This window comes from Carassius auratus, chromosome 30 (genome assembly GCF_003368295.1).
Source record: "Carassius auratus strain Wakin chromosome 30, ASM336829v1, whole genome shotgun sequence".
NCBI lineage: Eukaryota > Metazoa > Chordata > Actinopteri > Cypriniformes > Cyprinidae > Carassius > Carassius auratus.
In genome coordinates, this window is record NC_039272.1 from 19,168,804 (window position 1) to 19,187,423 (window position 18,620).

The 18,620-nt window shown below is 35.7% G+C and overlaps 1 protein-coding gene across 6 annotated transcripts in view; it reads right to left on the reverse strand.

Moving 5' to 3' along the window:
* fcho2 (FCH and mu domain containing endocytic adaptor 2) overlaps positions 1–18,620 on the reverse strand; it is a 37,742-nt gene that overhangs the window by 13,889 nt on the left and 5,233 nt on the right. For all 6 annotated transcript variants that reach the window (XM_026211953.1, XM_026211952.1, XM_026211954.1 and 3 more), the window contains exons 2-14: positions 17,151–17,242; positions 15,384–15,458; positions 13,800–13,941; positions 11,571–11,723; positions 11,150–11,254; positions 10,189–10,287; positions 8,119–8,215; positions 3,975–4,019; positions 3,678–3,747; positions 3,345–3,369; positions 3,051–3,107; positions 2,792–2,849; positions 2,240–2,415 (exon numbers count right to left, since the gene is read on the reverse strand). In XM_026211953.1, the coding sequence (XP_026067738.1) occupies positions 2,240–2,415; positions 2,792–2,849; positions 3,051–3,107; positions 3,345–3,369; positions 3,678–3,747; positions 3,975–4,019; positions 8,119–8,215; positions 10,189–10,287; positions 11,150–11,254; positions 11,571–11,723; positions 13,800–13,941; positions 15,384–15,458; positions 17,151–17,242 (1,194 nt within the window). The remainder of the gene's footprint in view (positions 1–2,239; positions 2,416–2,791; positions 2,850–3,050; positions 3,108–3,344; positions 3,370–3,677; positions 3,748–3,974; positions 4,020–8,118; positions 8,216–10,188; positions 10,288–11,149; positions 11,255–11,570; positions 11,724–13,799; positions 13,942–15,383; positions 15,459–17,150; positions 17,243–18,620) is intronic.

Below are 18,620 nucleotides of genomic sequence, written 5' to 3' on the forward strand. Positions count from 1 at the left end.
ATGGTATGGACCATAAATGTAAAAAGAAAAACTGTGGAAACAAACACACACACACATACGCATGCATACAAACAGACATACATGCAAGGCAGGGTTTAGTCCCATCGGCAGAGAGTGGCAAATGGGTTCAATTACAGCACCCAGGCCACACACCCGCCAACGAAAGAGAGAGAGCACACATGAAGGGGAAAGAGAGACAACAGAAGACTAGGGGAAATGGAAAGCTCAGTAATACCAATAATCTACAACAGATGACATGGCATTCGTCATCACCTAGATTTCCTGACTTAACCAAAACTACCACAAAACATATCCGCTTAAAAATGAAACAAACAGGGCAATGAAAAGAAATGAGACTGAGAGGGAAAGGAAACACAAGTCTGATACGAGACACAAAGACAAACGGTGAACAGAGTTTTTGAGATGTGTAAATATTTCAGAGGTTAATCTGAGTGATTACGGAGCCATTGGGGCAAGAGAGAAAGCTCAAGCCTGGTGAAATGAATGATGAAGAGCCTCTCTAAAAGATGTGCGTTAATCCATCTCAAACAGAGCAAACAGAGGCGGCAGCGAAGGTGTCTAAAGTAAACTGTCGCCCCGGCTGTGCTCACTGAAAACACAAGCTGGCACTTGTGAGGATGTGTTATTGCAGAAATACATCACTCTGTCATTTAAAGCGTCACGATGAGACGAAGTGCGAGGGACGCGGAGAGAGAATGTAAAAACAAAAGGGTGAAACTGAGAAGTAGGACACATGAAATCTTGGACAAAGAGAAAACACATTTACAAACGATGTTACTGATAACTAACCGAACCAATTTATTTTTATTCTGTCCATAACACGGCTAATGTTTATCAGCCAATACAACAATGCTATCATTCCAAAGTTTGGTTCTATTTACTATTTGTTTTAACGTTTATTGAAAGGAGGCTGCATTTATTTGAACAAAAATATTGTGAAATATTGCTACAATTTAAAATCAACTTTTGTATTTTCTATTGTGATTTGTGTGATGTGATGCAAAGCTGAATTTTTTAGCAGCCGTCACTTTAGTCTTTAGTGTCACTTGCTCTTTCATAAATCATTCTAATATGCTAATTTGATGCTCAAGAGAAATTTCTCATTATGATTAATGATGAATAAGTTACATAATTATTATATTTTTTTTTGTAGAATTTGGATTCTTCAGTAAATAGAAAGTTCAAAATAACAGCCTTTTATCTGAAATAAATCGTTTAACATTAATGTCTTTACTTTTACAAAAAATACATCAATCAAAAATCAATTGAATGCATCCTCAAAGAATAAAATTAATAACTTTTATTCAATACAAAAGCAAGAAAGCTGCAAACCAATCACAAGAATCAGGGATGTTTTGTTCATTTTTAACCGACTAGCTCTGAACATGTCAAGACATTGTTCGCCCAAAAAACTATTAAACGATTTTTTTTTCTTTATGTGTGTGCGTGTGTGAGCGCCTTTACCTACGTGATCTTACTCATTAGTCCCTTCCATGCTTCCTGTGGTGAAATTTCAAGCAGGAAGTTGCATGGGTTTGTTTACCAACAGCGCACACACACCCACACAGATGGTCCACAGGCTCACAGTGTGGGCAGGAGGAACTGCTTGACCACACAACTGTACACGCACACGCACGAACACACACACACACACACACTTCACTTATATCATTAAATGACAGAATAGGAGATCATATTTTGTGACGTCACGCATTATTTCATCGTGACTAACTGCGGACACAAACACTAGAGATTAATTACATGTTCATTCCCTCGCTGGAAATTTCTAACGTCCATTGGGCCAACACAATATAATTTTCAATGAGCTAGTTAAATCCTTATAATGACCACAGGTGCGTAACGAACACACACGCAAAATACAACTAAACTCAGGCGCACAAATCAGGATGGAGAAAACCAAGTGGGAACGCATTTAAAGCTTCTCCATGCACCGCCTATAAATATCGTAATCAAACAGTGCCCTCTAGTGTCTGCTGGGACAACGGAGGTTTTTGGGGTAAGAGATGAAGTGTGGGATGCAGAAACATGACTGTAAATGACATCAACCAATCACAAATCTGTTTGCTGACGGTGTACAATCAGCCTTTATAGAAGGAGAGCAGCTTGCATTATGCTGTGCATGAATGAATGTGAATGTAAGGTCTGTATGTGAGGATCTTTACACTTAGTGTGTGTGCTGGTGTGAGGGGTCTCTTACAGCAGGGGTGGGCGAGAGCGTGATGTTTCCAATGGAGGCCTTCAGCTCGTCGATGGAGGCTTTGTGCTGGTGCGTGCCGTTATTCGTCTGCACGGGTTTGATCTGGACGTGGAATTTTCTTGGCTCGTCCTCATCTTCTGAGTCACTGGATGAATAAAAGGAGTTCTCTTTGGCATGTGATCAGAATCGTTAAGGAAAATGGTTGCGGGGGCATGAAAATGTCTATAGTGTCATGGGCTGAGAAGATCAGATGTGTATTTTATTTGAATATATTCTAATCCGCCCAGAGAGATGACATAGCTTTGGTAAAGAAAGAAAAACAAGGAAAATCTGAGGGGAGGGAATGACTTGGCAGAGATTCAGATAAAAGTGCAACAAAGAAAGTTATCACACTATGTTCTCGAGCCAAAAAAAGTGTTCGGAGTTTACACTGTGTAAGACGTGATGAAAGAGATGAAGGAAAATGTTTCTGTGGCCGAGATGCAAGTGTGTGTGTGTGTGTGTGTGTGAGGGATGAAGAGAATGAGAGAGATGGATCTGGAGTAAGGATATCGTTCTCGTTGACTTCTGGTCGGATACAGAAGCCCTCCTCGTCCAGCTGAGGCACATTCTGCAGAAACACATAGAACACATCACAGACCGAAAATCCTATGATTCACACTCTTCAATACATCACAACACAAGGAGAGTCCGACAGAGGTAAAATACACTATTGTTAGCAATATCGCAAGAAGTATGTACACTGTGTTGTCTTTACTTTGCATTGTAAGAATTATAGACAATCCTTCAACAACATTAGGTCACCACTCACGGCGTTATGAAGATCTATAGCACCGTAGAAACCCGGGGGAGCGCCGTTGGAAGCGTTCTGAAAGAAGGACGAACAAAAGGAGCATTGTGGGTGCGACTCAAATGGAGTTTCTCCAAAATAACAAAAAAAAGAGCATACTTTTATCAGAAGAAATAGGTTTCATGTTATGAAATGTTTGTATTGTATTAAATGTATTTGTATTAAAGCATTTAAAATATGAATAGTTTTCTTCAGTAATAATGATAATAAACAAAATGATTAATTGTATAGAAAAAAAGAAAAGCGTATACTCACAACTGCTTCTACTTCAGCCGATTCACTATTCAAGACAGAGAAAGGTTATTAGAGAATACTTCATTTGAACACAATAGAAATTACTATGCAAATATAACTTCTAATAATTACTCAAAAACAATCATTATTGCTCTAAATTGCTAAAACTTTCCATAGCAAAAATGAATTCACTTCTCTCAAACTTCAAGTTTTGTCAAATAAAATTATAACAAGTATTTCACAAAATACTATGAAGAACAGTTTGAGAATTAAAAATTACTGATGTGAATAGTTTAATTCTTTAAATGCATAAAGAGCAAGAGAGATCACATTAAAGTAAAAGTCGACACTTACGTGGAATCTGTGTCTTTATCTCTCCGTCGGCCTGGTATGGCAAAGGTTTTCCTTTTTCTGGGTTTTGCACCTAAACAGACATAAGCAGCGATTATAACAAATCTTGAAAAATACTGAAACACATCCTAAAATAGATATAATGCTGTTTAACAGAACACAAAGTATATAAAACTAAAATTCTAAGTAAATTCTTATAAAGAGATGTAATCAGATACATATAAAGAGAACTTTTCTATATTTTTCATATAAAAAACTAAAAAAACTAAAATGGGAATGGAGAGAAAAATTAATGCAGACCTTCTGTGGCGATTGAAACATTACATTCCTCAAATTCAATGGGCCCTGTAATGACAACAGACAAACAAATCCAAATGATTGAAGGGATGTCATGTTACAGTATCTTTAAATCAAGAATTATGATATGGTATTAAATATAGAATAATTATTTAATATTAAAACTTTTTTGTTTTGTTTTTACAGCATGTCATAAAATCATGCACATGAATCCACAAAAACAGTGACACACACACACACAGGTTTAGATTTTTTGGCAAGCACATTTACAGAGTCATCAGAGGGTCTGGTGACAATCAGCACGATCTGACTTCCCTTTAAACCAGAGCATTTAGTTTGCAGCCAGCATTCAACACACACTATTAGATGAACACACACACACACACACACACATGCTTGGAAGCACATCTGATTTTAACCTCAGAAATCAAATAAACACACAAATCCAACACAATGATGTGTAGCATTGATAACACTCAGTAGAATGCTGTACACTAGCCCACACTGAAAATATAACACAGATTTGCTGCGAAAGACAACAAACTGCATGCTTCATTTCTTGCTCATCAATTTTGCATATTTACCTCCAAGCTTTTACACTTTCAACATGACCCATTTCCACACTGACACATGGGTGAAGGGATTTAAGCAAACAAACTCTGCCATTTTCACTGTAGTTCGCTTCTTAGGGTTTTGCAGTCATGACCCAACATGTCAGCCAAGGTTTTTTTCCAGAGTTAAGTTAAAACGCAGAACAGGATTACAATTGAAATCTAATTTTAATCTTACTAACCTCAGTCGGTTTGGCTATAGATTCTCAATAAATATCCTGAGCCGCATATAAATATTAATTCTGTGCTTTCGTGACTGGCAGTAAAGAGAGGAGAGATGCCCCTCAGTGCTCTAAGAGCCCTTTAGAGTGTGTTTTCTTTTGTGTTAATGCGTGTAAAAGCTAATGCTTGTCCAAGAAAACGAAAGACAGCATTTTACTACCACCAGACCTCAGCAAGAGAGCCCGGGGCGCTATTTTCATTGCACAGAAAATGCCTTGACCTGAAAAAACAAAAGCGTGTGATATTTAACTTGAGCGGTTCAATAGAGTTTCCCTGGAGAACGGTGACTGCGAGCGGACCTCATGTGCACTGTTCAGAGCAGTCACGACAGGCACACATCACACACGCTGACGTAGATACAGTATGACTGGTCTACTCTACTGCACCAGATCACTTCACCTTTTTAGATCTCTGTTTTTGTTTGTTTGAGATCATCTCTGATCAAACAATCTGAACTAAATGACACGTACTGTCAGTTCACACACATAAAAATAAAAGACCCACTTGAATTGACATCATATTAAATATATCAAATGATTTGATTCATTTGAACTACACAGTGTCTTATTAGGGACATAGCACAGACATTTATTATTTTTGTTGTTATGTAATAATTCTGTGTAATATTTATAAACAAACTCTAACCTTCAGAAAAACCTTTTGAATTTTTAGAAAGAAAAAAACTAATTAAACAACTGCAAAAAAAATAAACAAAACAACAAAAACCAAAAGAAAAGAATACAAAACAAAACAACAAAAAACAAACCAAAACAAAAGAAAAAACAAAACAAAATCAACAAATAATTTTTGTTGTTATGTAATTATTCTGTGTAATATTTATAAACAATCTTTAACCTTCAGGAAACCTTTTGAGTTAAAAAAAAAAAAAAATGAAACGACTGCAAAAAAAAAAAAGAAGAAATGAAACAAAATGACAACAAAACCAAACCCAAACCAAAAGAAAAGAATACAAAACAAAACAACAAAAAACAAACCAAAACAAAAATAAAGAACAAAAAAAAATTGTTATTTTTGTTGTTGTGTAATAATTCTGTGTAATAACAAACTCTAACCTTCAGAAAAACCTTTTGAATTTTTAGAAAGAAAAAACTAATTAAACAACTGCAAAAAAATTAAACAAAACAACAAAACCCAAAAAGAATACAAAACAAAACAACAAAAAACAAACCAAAACAAAAGAAAAAAAAAAAAATCAACAAATTATTATTTTTGTTGTTGTGTAATAATTCTATGTAATAACAAACTCTAACCTTCAGAAAAACTTTTGAATTTTAAGAAACAAAAATTATTAAACAAAAACAAAACACACACAAAAACATTATCCTTCTGAGGACCTTCAAGTCAGATTTAGCTAAAATGTTCATCAACCTTGTCTCCAAATAATAGCCAAATTAGAAAGATGCACAAATCTGTAATATTTCATATTCATTACAACAAATCAGCAAGTTTGTCTAAACCGGAAAAAATGGAGATTAATCTCCACGATTTCCATGCAGCTGCTGGACCAAAAAAAACAAACAAGTTTCATCTAATTAGGTGATGTCAGGTGAGGGACGTGCAAATGACCACACTTCCAGGCTCCATCTAACAATATTTATGCACACAAATCCAAACATCAGACAAAACAGTGCCATCTAAACCTGGAACAGGGTATTAGGTTTTGTTTAAACTCGTGTAAGCAGACAGACTGCTTTGTTTACATGAACATGTGTGTATTTATGTGTGTGTGGCTTTATAGCAATACTTTGAGGAAACATTGCTGTGAAATTGTCCAGAGAAGTTAGCGAAGTCTAACAAAATCATTCTTTCGATCGTCATCGAAAAGCAAAATATTTCAAGAAGTTAGTTTTATAAAAAAAAAAAAAAAAAAAAAAAAAAAGAGGTCAGAGTTGTGGCTGAGTTATTATGGCTGACCTTTAGTAATTATAGTTACATTTACTAAAACAACAACAACAACGTCTAAGGTTTATTTAGGTAAATATATGCTTTTGTGAATGCTCGTAGACATGCCTGTTTGTATATGAGAGGCACATGCAGTCATGCATTAACTAAGGATGTTTTTTTGTTTAATTGCATATGCTGAGCATGGGCTCTTGGATGGCGCAGCAAGGAGAGTTTGCGTGTCTGGACGACAGCCAGTTCACAGCCCAGCTGGATATCACTGAACTGCTCTTGTAACCTCCCTAAAGCCCAGCATGTCACTTCGGGATTGTTTCCGTGGTACAAAGTTTGTTCAACCTCTCTCTCTCTCTATACTGGTTAGGGCTGCTCTGATTTCATCAGTGTGCCACACAGGTTATTGCTCTGACAGCGGCGCAATCCCTAATGAACAGCTTGATATGGGGGAAGGAATGTTTTGTTGACCAAAACAGTTTTAGTCTCAATTAATTTTGCTGTCAAAACAAATGAAGGGCAACCAAAAGCCTGAAACTCCAGTCTAGACCCCTGTGGATACATTTAGTTACAATTTAACTGGGCTACCTGTGTGTGGAATATAATAATTGTTGGAATAAAAATAATTGTTTTCAAAACAAAACATAAAAAAAAAAAAACGAACCAAAACAAAATAAGATAGTCTCGCCTCAAACTCATGCCACTGGCTAAGCTGATGTCAAGGTGTCAGGATGTTCAAAAAACACAGGAATTAATTTGAAACGTCCCTAAGAGAGGTCAAATCTTCTAAGATGCCAAACAGTTTTCAAGCCAAGAAAAAGGCAAAATCCAGTGTCTAATGTACATAATTTAAACCGTTAATATAATTTCTGGCTAAACTGGTTTAATTACACCCCACACCCCTTTAGCTTCAAGCTAAATTATATTCTCTATGTGAAATGCAAAAAAACTTCCACCCTGTGAAAGGAGGGAGAAGCAGGAGGTTAAACGAAAGATCACGGAGGAATAAGTGAGGAAAAATAGCAAGAACACAGGGGGAAGTGTAGCCGTGTCGAGCTCCATCAATTTCTAGTGGCTTAATCTTGTGTAAAGGTGGGCAAGCTTGACATTCCACTTAGCATGTGACGCTAGCGTTAGCATGTGGCGGCCAGTGCTTGCTGAGACCAGGGCTGAAAACCCCTGTAAGGGTCAGAGCTCCACAAATCCTCCAGTGTAAACTTCACCGTGCTACAGCAGTCAAGTCAAATATACTCCATTTGTGGGTTGACAGTGCAGACTAACGCTCATTTTCATTAAGTCAGTTGGCTATGAACTCATGACCAGTCTTGTTAATAATATCAAGAGCAAAGTATTTCAGTGCCAGAGGTTAATGCCGTGTGTGAGAGATTTCGTTGTGTTACCTGGTCTCTCTTTGCCTGTTCCTTTGCTTTCTGCCAGTTTCTGTATGAGGCTCTCAACGGAAGTGTTCTCCATGTTTTTCACAAACTCTTCTTGGACCTTTAAAAGAATAAAATATACAAAAACATTACATGCACCATTCAGTATGTTCACTGCGACAACATAGCAGAGAGTATTTAATAAAAGTACATCTTTATATTAATGCAGCAGACATATAATTGGTCTAAAAGAAAAGCATCAATTATCTTTTGTTGGTTCCATAAAAACACATTTTAGATTTATTTGGTTTATGCTATGTTACCCTTTAAAGTACCATATGACACATTTGGTTTAGTTCAAATTAACATGTTAAAAAGTAACTTAAAGAGTAAGTGATCTCCAGTAGGAAGATTAAAAGGGTTTCTACCACAGACTGTATGTATGAATATTCCGTATCCAATTGTACCAAAGGGGCCCAGTAAGCTCTTATAAAGCCAGGAAAGACTAAGTGACGCTGGCTGTACAACTGTACCAAGACTTTGTTTTAGAATTGGCAGCATTTGGGATTGAACTCACTTGACCGGGCAAAATAGGTCACAGACTGCTCACTCTTCAGAGCAGACTTTATGTCATTTGATAATATGGTCATAACATGAAGAGAATGCTAAATAATGAGATATTTATGTTGCACATCATACATGCAAGCTCCAAAGATTTTAAATGTGGACATCTCTCTGACACGCACTCCTACGTCATAAACTGCTGTACTCCTATTCTTTAATGCACAGCAGTTGTAGCACTGTGTAAAAAAAATACATATGCAAAAATGCACTACCATTCAAAGGCTTCAGAAGATTCAGCAAGAATCTTTGGGATATAAATGAATTATTTTACTCAGTAGGAATGCATTAATTCATGATCAGAAGTGACACTGAATTAAAATCTGGTCATGTGGCCATCAGTGCTACAATAATGTGTTATGATCACTGCCTTCATTTTGAGCGTTTCACCACATTACCAGCACTAGAGCTGTATCCCATTCAAGCAAGACTTGAGGTTTTAAAAAAGGAAAGGGTTGAGAGCTAGGGCACGCAGTGAGGATGTGACTAGTGACATTATTTCCCCGGGTGATCACTTTGACTGTCTCTGTTTTTATAGGCCTCAAGGGATGGTGACAAATGCAATATGTCTTCCACACATCTCCACTGCTGATGCAATGCTTAGCTTTCATAGCTGATGTGTTTTCACACAGCACTTCATAAATTGTTTGTCAGTTTGTTTCAGTATCCATGTCCTTTTTTCCTGTTTGTGGACCAGAGGAGCTGACTGACAGCATGTAAAGCTGGGCAAATAATCCACAGTAAAAAAAAAAATTGAATCCATGAACCAAAGCGACCAGCTCTGGAGCAGGGTTATAATAGTTTACAGATAAAACCATAAAAACATTTATTATTTGAAACAAACTAATTGTTAACTGAAAATAAATGTCCTATTTTTTTGTTTTAACTTGATAGAAACTAATGTCATGTATAGACGAACAGTGACACTAACTGTTGCATGAGGAAAGTAGATTCAACTCATATGTATGCAACAGAAACAGTATAAACATAATAACCACAGAGAAAGAGTCCACGGGCTCAAAGCTGAACACAAGAGTGTGTGTGGCTAGGAGGAAGCCCAAACCAGAACATGCAACAGTTCTGTGGTCAATAACCAGTAAAATGGCAAACAGAGACAGTTTTGCTGTGGGTGTGTAGAAATGCACATTCAGTTGCCTTCACGGAAATCTATTTCAGTGAATAAAAGGGTTTGCATATGTTATAAATCACTCTGAATTAGCGGCAACTGGTTTGTGGATTGATAAGAAAGGACTAAAGGACTAATTAGACAGCCTCATGTTATGAAGGTCATTTCTGCTTATTTGACTTATTTATGCACATTTGAGGGTCTCTGGCTCCCTCTTCAGCTAAACGATGATACAACAGCCAGATCTCATAGACTTCATTCAGTTTTGCCATTCCTTTTCAGCATGGAGTTTCATCACGGTTTTGAGATGACTGGATACGGACTGTGTGTGTTATTTCTCTGTTTACCTCTCCTATCTGTATGTGTGTCTCTTCCACAGACTGACAGTATGAATGGATAATCTCCTGCATGCGCAGAACATGTTCCTCTTCAATGCCCTGGAACTTCTGTAAAAAGTACACAAACACACAACCTTTGATTGACTTATCTTTCTGAAATGGTGCAAAAGCGGATTAAAAATGGATAATACTAGTTTTAGTCAGTCTTGAAAAGTGAAGCTGAAAGCAGATGTTGGTAATGATACTTAATCAGACAGAATCTTTTCCCACAACAATCCTGTGTGTGTGAGAGTGTGTCTCTACTTAAGACCCATTCTTATATTGTTGGCACAACTCTATGATTAGCCTATTTGGGTGGTCTGACTAGCTAAGAAGTGCGTAACATGCACAAACACAGTGAAAATAAATATGCATGCGTGTATGTGGGATGTGTGTGTGCGTGTGTGTCAAGGATGGCTGCATGCCTGATTTGCTGTTTATGCTCCTCTCAGACTGACAGTAGGGTTTTAGAAGATTTAAGTGGAAGAGGAGAAAAAGATGAGCGGAAACAAGATAATGACAGTATAAGTCAGAGCATGTGTGACCACAAGGAAAAAAACGTGTTTGTGCATGTGTGTGTGTGGATCATGAAAAGAAACATCAATAAAAAGCTTAAATTGTTGTATGTTTGAGGACTCTGTGGCTCTGATTTGGGACTGAAAAATAAGTGGATATAAGTGGAAGTGCACAAAGCTACTGAATTTAGTGTGTCCACTGTCCAGCCCATGGGTTGTGTGTATATTTTATACATAATATATAAATAATTACTATATTTAATGTGTCACAGTGTCTGATACTGACATTGTTAATCCACATCAAGCTCTAATTGAGATGATAAAAGCTCTAATAACTCAACAACATACAAATATGCAACACACACACACACCCTGCAGAGACAATTAGCCACCTCAACAAACACACTCATGCACACCTGTGCGGTTTCTGTCATTCTCTGCTCGAATTCTGTCTTTGCATTGGCATATTTCTCCACATATGACTTGTAGGTCTCTGTGGCTTTCTTGACCTTCAGTCCAGCCTGCAAACAAACAACACAAAACAGACAGAGAGAGAGAAATTTACATATGAAGAGTTCTCATGCAAAAACCTCTAAAAGCCCTCTTGGTCAAAAATGAGAAAACAATAATGAGTTTATGTTCATCAAGTACTTTCACTTTAAATGTGCTAAATCCCAGCCTCAACCCTTTCAAAGTACCAGTACTTACATAGAAACCCAAACACAGAAAGAAATGCTACTTTCAAAGAAAAACGTCAGACATACTTAGAGGCTTTTGCATACTCCGATCCAAAACTTCTGAGCTACCGTTCATGAATGTATATGTCTGTGTGCATACCTTGTCCAGGTCTCTCTGTGTGGCCCCCTCTTTGCGCATGCGTTCTTGCTCTAGTGTCTTGTTGACGTAGTTCTCTTTGCTCTTCTGTAAGGCCTGCGACACACTCTGAATATTCTGCACAGCCTCCAGCGTGGATGCCACCTCCTCCTTTGTCTACAAACCAGAAAGAGCTTTAGTATTACTCTCATCTTTAAAAAATTGAAGGTCCACAGTCCTTTAATTTATAGAATTTATATTCCACTCTATGAACTAACTTCAAGAAAGAGGCTGCCGCCCATTCGACTGGTAACTGTTGTGTATTCTGCTTTATCTTAAATATATAAAAAAATCATGGTTGTATTATTAGTACAGCCTTTAATTTATGCAGTCCGGTGAAAAGTGTCATAAAATGACATACACATATATATACATACACACACACACACATTATTTATGCCTATACAAATGTCCCATAACCAGTTAAATGTTTTTGAAACCAGTCTCTTCTCCTCACCAAAGCTGCAGTTATAGTAATATTGAGAAATATTATTTCAATTTTAAATAGCCGTTTTCTACCTAAATATATTTTCAAATGTAATTGAATTGCTTTGATCAGAGCAGAATTTTCAGCATCATTACTCCTGTCCTGTCACATGATCTTTCAGACATTATTCTAATATGCTGATTTGCTGCTCTGTTATGATCAATAATTATTGGTGCTTAATCATTAATATAATTGCATTTTTTTCCTGTGTAATATTTTTCAGGATTCTTTTGATGAATAGAAAGCTCAAAATGGCATAATTTATGTGAAATAGAAAACTTTTGTTACATTATACACTTTTTTCTCACTTTTCATCAATTTAATTGGTCCTTGCTGAAGACTGGAGTAATGATGCTGAAAATTCAGCTTTGAATCACAGGAATAAATTATATTTTAAAACATATTTAAAAAGTTATTTTAAACTGAAATAATATTTCACACTATTCGTGTTTTTATTAATAAAAAAATAAAAAAATCTTAATAATCCCACATTTTTGACTGGATATGATTTATAGTACGCTAACCATTCATTTTCACAATGATGATAAACTTGGATATTTGAGAAAGTCTACATCATTTAAATAAACTGAAATGGATCAGCAGACAGCTTAAAATGTCAAATTACATTTGCAGATATTTCAGAATTGATTTAACAAAGTACCAACAGATGCTCAATGAAATATGAAGTATGCAACATACTGAAGAAATCAGGCCATGACTGAAAAAGAGCCATCAGGTTTCTGTTTGTGCAAATTGTACACATATTTAATATGTGCAAATATGCATAAGTTTACAAAGCAAAACAAAAAGCGTGAGAAGAAAAAATACTGAGAAGATAAACCCAGCTGGCCTGTCTTGTCACTCCAAGACTCCTGACCACATGACCGTACACACAGAGAAGCTCATGCAAATCTGTTTCCTGTTTAATCACAGCACCTGGCTGATGTTCTCTGATGCGTTAAAAATGAGCTTCTGCCGTAGCTGCAAGATATCAAACACCGTTTCTATGCACATGCAAAAAAAACATGTTCACTCCAGAGACTTTTTCATCCCTTCTTCTGTAGCTGTGCAGACAAACAGACTGAAAAACAAGCAAGCCTGGGATCTTATTAGAATTAATGATTTAATTACTAATATAAATCATACTAATTATTAATATAAATCAAAATTACCCTAAAGAAATATATATTTATCTCCATTCATAAGTTCGAATAATAAACATTTCTAAGTAAATATTTAAGCAATAATAATTAATAAATAATAATAATAATATTACCTAGAGATTACTAATACCACCATTAATATTTTTTTTTAATTTTCTCAAAAAAATAAAATAAAATAAATCCTCAAGATCTCACCTTATTTTGACATAAATCTACAAATTATTAATATTACAAGTATTATTCTGACTACAAGATTCATTTTTAGAAGTTTTAATGGGAGGATGAGGACCATATCAATAGTGGGACATTCTGTACACGAGACCATTATTATTAATAAGCAATTATATATGTTTTTGAAAGATGGATATGGTTTTTATCTTTATTTAGTGATTTCATAGCAGACCTCTGACCTTTTTTAAGGAATGACGTGTACCGCAGACTCATTTAGCTGAGAAATTGGGTTCATACTTCGCTATGCGGCATGTTACGAGCAAACTTACATGGATATTAATCAAACACCAAAGATGACGGCAGCTCCCATACCTTCTTATGATTTTTGGCTTGTTCCTCCACATATTTCTGGACTTCCTTGATGAGCTCTTGAAGTTTGCGGACCAGCTCCATGTGACACGCTGCCAGTTTTTCGGTGGACTGTTTAAACACATCCCACACCGGCGCAAACGTCCTGTGGAACAAATGGCTGGTTCATTTTCTTCTCTAGGCATAATACTCCACACACATTGTACAAATAAAACATGATTTGTGATTTAACACCAAGGTGTGTTTATTCTCTCGATATCAGATTTATCCTCTGGTCCTGCTGTTTTTAATGGAAGGGCTCTGTGCAAGGTTTAATGACACTATAATGTCTGTACTGACAATATGATATGTGAGGGGGGTGCGAAGTTCGTGTTCTGTGGAATAAAGTAAAATACCAGCTTTCATTTTACACAACTGCATCTAGCATATTTCGCAAATAGATATTGTACAAACCATGGCTATTTCAGGACCATAACAGCAATAACAATGAGTTAATTGCTTTCTTCCTGCAGATCTTTTTGAAGTAGCTTATGAAGTTTCGCCTGACTGGCAATATGTCTCACATTAGCAGGGAAAGTACAGCAAGCTTGCCAGAATAAAGTTTATATAGAATAAAGATTCAAAGATTTTCCAGGCAGGTAAGTGTACAGCTGTGTGTATTAATTCTGTTTCCTAGCATGTAATGAGCTTGGGCTTTCATGGATAAAGCCTAGGAGATGTTGAAATGATGTGGGTTTTCCAGCTCATTATAAATACATTATTGAAATGAAGTTCATAATGAACCCACTGGGCTTGTGAACCCTTAGACTCACGCGTGCACATCCACACGTACATGTACACGGATGAATAAAACAAAAGTAGGTCAGTACACTTAAAACGCTGCATATTTAGCTGCAAAATACTATTTAAATATGAATCCTGCATGTTCTGCATGTCTCTGTGTGAATGAATGGCACAGACGCATACTAAAGTGTTTAAGCAGTGTTTTCTGATTCCTCAATAAATGAGCATGTGAACAAATTAATATAATCGATAGAACTGCTCATTTCATGAGCATTTTACCGTTTATTGTGAGAAAAATTATAGTTATCATATACACATAGAAACACAGAGGTCTTCACAGCAACCTGTCAAAATAAAAGTTTGGGTTTAACTTGAAGAAACTGTGACAGAAATATATTACTATACTACTACTATTAATAAAACTATTAAAAATCAAATTACTTATCAGAATTTATTTAGAAGAAAAATGTAAATAAGAAAATGTTATGAAATAATATACTTATATTTATTTATAAAATCAATTAATTAGAGATGCTTTTAAATATTACAATTTAATGAAACCATTAAAATGCAATCCATAAAATTAATGGAAAACACATAATTTATATTTTTTGTTAAACTTTTAATAAATTGCTGTTAAATAGTGTATGTTTTATGATGTCAATTAATGATACCTGTTTTTGATTAATACAATTGAATTTATCAGAGTACGGAAAATTTCAAATGTAAAAAAAACCTAATTTGGAAAAATAATAAAACTTTCTATAAAACTATAATTTCATAGGACCCCACACACAGTCTTACCCTAGCTGAGAGCAGTTGCTGGCAGTCTTGGCCAGTTTGGTCATTGATCTTGAATACGCCTCTTCTATGGTGGCTCTGTGGCAAAAGGTGAGAAAACCATATGTGAATAATCAATCAAACCCAAAAAATGTCAGGACATCTAATGCTGATTATTATTTAGAATCCAAATTCCTTTATGCAACATTTAGATTTTACTCTCACAAACATTTACACATACTTGCAAACAACAGTAACAATCATTTAAAAGAAAATGGGATGATTTAAAAGAAAAGTGGTGTTATTCCATGCAAGTTGACACTGATACGTCTACATACAGGCAAACAAAGAGCTTTGTTTGAAATTAGTTTAGTAATTGTGCCTTCACATGAATTCCACAAAACTAAAAAGGTTTTTAAATGTTTACAACAAGCAGAAACAAAAGCAGTGCGAGCTCAGCAAACATGTGAACCCATTTAGAACCGTTTAAAAACCCTGAGTAAGTCGGAGTTAAAAGTTTGAGATATCTGAGAGAAGCGTGTAGGTTTTTGGTCACTATGTAATCCCCAAATTGTCACTTGTGTCATTTCATAATTCGGTTAATTTAATTATTATTCTAAAATGTGAAAAGCAAGTAAAAACAGGTGTACAAAAATTTGATCGGCAGTGTATCCCTACAGTCACTTGCCCAGAGTCATTTGTCTTTTTTTTCTGTCAAAAGAGAAAGATCAATAATAGCAAATTAGCCTGAGCACGGTTTCACCGATAGAGACAACGTCACACGTGTCCAGAAGAGGGAGACAGACACGCTTCATTTGTGGCCAAACCACTCATCATCCTCCAGAAAAAAGAAAAAAAAACTCACAATACAATTGCCAAAAGGACATAAATCAAAACTAAGAACTTGTGAAAATGACACAAATAGCATTTCCAATGGCTTGGTATTAGGAATCCGCAAAATTCCTCTGTCAGTCACAGCTCATGAGGTGGTTTAAAACCTCTGCACGTTTTAAATCTTTCAGAGAGTGAATTCTTTCCATTCGTTTAACACAGCACCAACCATTAAAGCAGGTGAAATGTGTGATGGATGGTGAGGCTTATGGAGGAACTGCAACATTCCTGCAAACATTTGGAAGGTTTTAAGAGAGAAGTTTTAAAATAGTTTCCTCTGGAATAGCTGTACTCCCTTGACAGACGTCTTGCTTGTGTGAGACCAGCTAGATTTCTAGCAGAGCTTCACCGCTTGCACAAGTACAAAAACATCTCAAAAACTGTTTGCGACATTTTGCAGGGGATGAGATTAGATCAGGTTTGATGTGGTTTCTGCTGTTAAATCGACAAAAAGATTTTCTTGTAAAGATTCTAGTGATCAACAGATTTCATAATACTTCACTTACACAGTTATATTTTCACAAACACATTTACAGATTTTAAAGTTTTTTTATTGATTAATTTCGCAACGTTTTTTATTTCATTATTTTTTTATATATTTTTAGGTCAGTTTTGGTTTTAACAAGTTTTTGTTAGTACTTCAGCTTAGACTTATTTTATTACAGTTAGCCAAACTAATTGTTTTAAAGCTTAAAGTTTTCCAAGTAATATTTTTATTTTATCTATAGCTTTATTTCAATGAATACTAACGATTTAAGTTTCAGTTAACACAAATAACACTGCTAACACAATGTTTAGTAAGCATGACTGTCTTCGTTATGACAGGCTGTCATGAATACACTCCGGTCATCCCCTTAAAAACAGCAAGAACAACAACTGAACACACACCAACAGTTTTACCTTTCTCTGATGAAGTCTGAAAGCTCCTTGCTGGAGATCTGGCCATGTTTCATGTTGTGGTAGAGTACATCAAATCCATTGTTTTTATCGCCCTGCCAAGGAAAGCATACAAATGAATTAAAAACTACCTCAATACATTTTTCCCCCTCAAAAAGGGAAACAACAAGAATCAACATTAAGAAGTCCAAGTCAAGAACTGCACGTCACCACTGGTGCACACATTTGTTTACCACTTTTGGTTTCTCAACAATCATTGCTGTCATGGTCTGAATGGCATCTAGCTGACTCCTTAAAGCAGACTGGTCCACCATGTTCATCCGCGACATACTTTCGTATCTTTGTCCGTAAGTCAGTGCTGTAAGCTTGGTCTGAATTGTGTAAAGGGTTTCATAGTAACCAAAGCTACAAGTGTCTGATATCAGTGTTTTAAAAATGCACGCGCTAAACTAATGCACATTCAGATCTGAAAAGAAGCCTGACACCTCCTGTAATTTTAGAATGATCGAAACACATATTTTAATGCCAGCAGACATAGAGACATCTGCTTTATGTACATGCATTAAAAGAGAGAGTACTTATAAATGCAATACAAACACACACATGGTGTGATAAGGGTGTTTCTCTTCTTCTTCCGAAGGTTTTTTTAGTCATCAAATTTTGCCTGATGACTAATGGATATAAATAGTTTTAAATATGTACAAATGCTCGGTCCTTCTGTGTCATTTATTGGGTGGCAAAACATGATTGGAATTTAAAATGCATGTCGGTCATTTCATATTAATTTTAATAATAATAAGGCTGTGTTTGCTCAGCACATCTGTTCTGACTGACTATAAATCCAGCTGTCATCCATGCCAGCATGGTACAACAGATATAATCAATCATATGCTCTCCAAGACTTTTTACCCAAGCAAATCATTTACAGTCAATACATCAGATTAATGAAGCAAACCAAAACAAGCTCAATTGTAAGCTATTTTATTAGCATTTCTCAAAAGCCAACTGTGATAATACAGAAATCTGGCACACAACACGAGTTCCACCAGTGATTCAAAGAGAGAAAAAATTATAAGAATTCTATCCATAATCATTGTAGTCATGCACTAGCATTCACAAGTGTGAGATGCGTTTAAAAAGACAGTAAACACAGTAATAATTATGTAAAAATGTAATTTATTCCTGTGACATCGAATCTGAATTTTCAGCATCATTATTCCAGTCTTACATGCCACATGATCCTACAGAATTCACTCTAATTGCTGAATTATTTGCTAATATTTATTATTATTATCAATGCTGAAAATGGTTGTGCTACTTAATAATACGATGAAACTGAAATACATGTTCTTTTCAGGGTTCTTTGATTAAAGTTCAAAAGAATAGCATCTATTTGAAACAGAAATTGAATGTACCATTAAAAATGTCTTTACAATTGAATGTATACTTGCTGAACCAAAATATTAGAATTTT